The following is a 3,609-nucleotide window of genomic DNA, read 5'->3' as shown; positions in this document are numbered from 1 at the left end:
CCCCTCCCCCGTCACCATAGCACCCCCCCCAAAAAAAGGGAAGCCAGTTGGCACACAGAGTCAGGATATTGGGTTTATTCTGGTCCTGCAGAAACAGGGGCTGGGGGATAAATGGCAAATCCAGCCCCACGAGCTCCAACCCCAGCGGTTTATACACAGACAATAACCAAGAGATCAGACACGACTGGTGATGGGATTTTACATCACATCAGCCTTTGCACAGATGCTTCCAGCAACTGCCAAATTCACTGTACTATGACCTAATTCATTATATCAAGTTGGTCCTACATTTGCTTTTAAAGTCTGCTCCTAAAAGTGTTGCTTTTAGTATTAAAATCACCACGGGTCACGTCAGGGACACCTCAGTGTCTTGATCTTTGTCCCTTCCTGACTCTGGTTTATGTAAAGACACCAGAATGAGGCACTAGCTACAAAGGCTGGTAGAATTTTACTGTCTTTTGACACAGCTCTTAGTTCTTGGGTCTTGTTTCTGATTATTTCAACCTTCATTTCATCCTTTAGCCTTAAGGCCCTTCCGTTCTTGTTATTCTGGTTTCAGCCCAGTTTGTTCTAGAATCATTAAGGCTGGAAAAGACCTCTAAGGTCATCAAGTCCAACCATCAACCCAACACTCCCATGACCACTTAACCATGACCCCAGGTGCCACGTCCACACGTTTTTTGAAGCCCTCCAGGGCTGGGGACTCCAGCACCTCCCTGGGCAGCCTCGGCCAAGGCCTCACTACGCTGCCAGGAGAGAAATTCTTCCTAATATCCAATCTAAACCTCCCCTGGGGCAACTTCAGCTCATGCCCTCTCATCCTATCCCTGGTTCCTTGGGAGAAGAGCCCAACCCCCACCTCACTCCAACCTCTTCACAAGGAGTTGCAGAGAGCAGTAAGGTCTCCCTCAGTCTCCTCTTTTCCAGGCTAAACAATGTGCTCATTCAGCCTAAAAGTTTTTAACTCTACTCTTCCGACATCATCACCCTCCTCAGAGAAGCCTCCTGCCCTGGGAAGCCCCCAGCTCTACCCTCACCGTCTGAAAATGGTGCTCTGAGGAGCCTTCTGGAACCCTCTCTTCCATCAGTGGCCAGGGGCTGTTTGTCTACAGCCACCAAAGCTCGTGGCTAATGCACTAAAGTGCACAGGAACACTAAACATGGCTGCTGCTGGCCCCAAAATAAGAGAGATCCAACCCATTTAAGAAGTACAGTCCCATCCTTCCAGCTTTTTAGAAAACTAAAAGCACAGAACAGCACCAGGCTGATTTGACAGGTCTTTCTGAGCCATTTCTGAAGTCTTACCGTCAGTAATCCTGGAAACAAAAGCAAAGCACTTTACATTTGCTTCAGCTGAAGAGAAAGGTCAAAAAAGACACCTAAGGTAGCTCTGGGTGTTTTATTTTGCTTTTCTTAGCATTCCAGTTTGGTTCAGGGAAAAAAAGCTCAGAGCTCATACATTTATTTCTGAACAATTTTACAAGAATATCCAAGATCCCCAAACAGCTCCACTTAACTCAAATAAGTCTCTCCAGCAGCTGGCACTATATAATTTCCCTGACCATTTGGCTTGTCACAAAGGCCACCTGGAAACCTGGTGTTAACACGGCCACTTTTGATAATTAAGAACCTTGGGAGCAGGTTTTCAAATCACAAAATGGAGACTTACAGGAAAAAAATCAATTCAAAATTTTGTTAGCAAAAGCTGAATTACTAAAACCCAGGAAACATCAATCACTACAAACTGGCCTCAGTCTTATTGATGGGATCTTAATTGCATCAATTAAGACAAAGCTTCTCCATTACTTCTTATTTTTAATAAACACAGGACACTCGTGCCATTTTTCTTTCCGATTATACAGCTTTTTAGGCAAATCCTGCTGCAGCTTTTTGTTTGGATTCCCTGCTTTCCAGACCAAACATGTCCTCACGTGGCACTTCCACATCTCCTGGCCCTGCGACACCACCAAGGCCCTTCCCAGCACCTCAGAGAAGGGGAACAGAAGTGAAAGAAGGAAGTCTGTGCAGCAAATCAGTTAGAAAACCCAAACTTCAGCTTTCTGGCCCCAGCGCCACCCCTGAGCTCTCTGCTTAGAACCAGAGGTTGGACCTTTCAGATCATCAAGTCCAACTGTTAACCCAGCACTGCCAGGGCATCACTAATCATAGAAACAGAGAATGTTTGGAAGGGACCCCCAAAGGTCATCCAGTCCACCCCTCTGCAGAGAGCAGGGACATCTCCAACCAGGTCAAGCTGCTCAGAGCCCCATCCAGTCTGACCATGAATGTTCCCAGGGCTGGGGCCTCCACCACCTGTCTGGGCAACCTATTCCAGTGATCTGTCACCCTCATATTAAAGAACTTTTTCCTAACATCTAACATAAATCTCCTCCTTTCTAGCTTAAACCCACTACCCCTCGTGCTGTCACTCCAGACCCTTGTGAACAGTCCCTCCTCTGCTTTCCTGTAGGCTCCTCTCAGGTACTGGGAGGTTGTTATAAGGTCCCCCAGAGCCTCCTCTTCTCCAGGCTGAACACCCCAACTCCCTCAGCCTGTCCTCACAGCAGAGCTGCTCCAGCCCTCTGACCATTTCTGTGGCTTTCCTCTGGACATACCCCAACAGGTCCACATCCTTCTTGTGCTGGCAGCTCCAGAGCTGGACACAGGACTCCAGGTGAGGTCTTGATTCAATTGGCCTTCTGGGCTGCCACTGGGGGCTCATGTCCAGCTCATGTCCACCACAAACCCATGTCCCTCAGCACCACATCTCCATGGCCTGGAAACCCCTTCAGGGATGGGGACTCCACCACTTGCCCAGGGAACAGGCCTGGACAACTCTGGAACAGAAGAAACTGTTCCTCAGGTCCAACCTCAACCTCCCCTGGGGCAACTTGAGGCCGTTTCATCTTGTCCTGTCCCTTGTTCCTTGGGAGCAGAGCCCAACCCCCCCCGGCTCCAGGCTCCTGTCAGGAGCTGTGCAGAGCCAGAAGGTCTCCCCTGAGCCTCCTTTGCTCCAGGCTCAGCACCCCCAGCTCCCTCAGCTGCTCCTCCCCACACTTGGCCTCTAGACCCTTCCCCAGCAGCTTCATTGCCCTTCTCTGGCCACGCTCCAGCCCCTCAAGGTCCTTCTGGGAGTGAGGGGCCCAAAACTGAACCCAGGATTTGAGGGGTGGTTTCCCCAGTGCAGGGTAACAATCCCTGCCCTGCTCCTGCTACACTAGTGCTGATTCAGGCTGGGATGAGCTTGTTCAGTCTTGAGATGCTCAATATTTCAAGTGCTGTGTAACTGTACAGACCACAAATGAACATTTTCTCTCTCTCTTCCTTATGAAGCACTCCCCGAGGGCTCCTGTGGGCAGAACCCTCCCTGCCCGTCCATCCTGACATCCCCTTGCTTTGGGAAACATTTGAGAGAGCTCCCTCTCTAATCAGTACTTCAAACACCTCTCAGAGCAAAGGATGAACCCGCAGAAAAACGGCACCCGAGCTCCAGCCCACCAACCACCCCCCAAAACCACCCCCAGGAAGATCCAACGAGTACATTTACCCGCTCCACGTCACCCCCCCCAACGTCCCCGCCTCATTCCCAGCCTCCCTTTGCACCGGGGA

The 3,609-nt window shown here is 50.2% G+C and overlaps 1 protein-coding gene across 1 annotated transcript in view; it reads right to left on the bottom strand.

The window, feature by feature from the left end:
- EWSR1 (EWS RNA-binding protein 1) overlaps positions 1-3,609 on the bottom strand; it is a gene marked incomplete at both ends in the record, with an annotated part of 15,922 nt that overhangs the window by 9,747 nt on the left and 2,566 nt on the right. The window contains one exon of the mRNA XM_008945180.1: positions 1,306-1,316. Coding sequence (XP_008943428.1) covers positions 1,306-1,316 — 11 coding nt within the window. The remainder of the gene's footprint in view (positions 1-1,305; positions 1,317-3,609) is intronic.

This window comes from Merops nubicus, unplaced genomic scaffold (genome assembly GCF_000691845.1).
Source record: "Merops nubicus isolate BGI_N331 unplaced genomic scaffold, ASM69184v1 scaffold13678, whole genome shotgun sequence".
In the NCBI taxonomy this organism is placed as follows: domain Eukaryota; kingdom Metazoa; phylum Chordata; class Aves; order Coraciiformes; family Meropidae; genus Merops; species Merops nubicus.
This window is presented reverse-complemented; position numbering and strand designations above follow the sequence as displayed.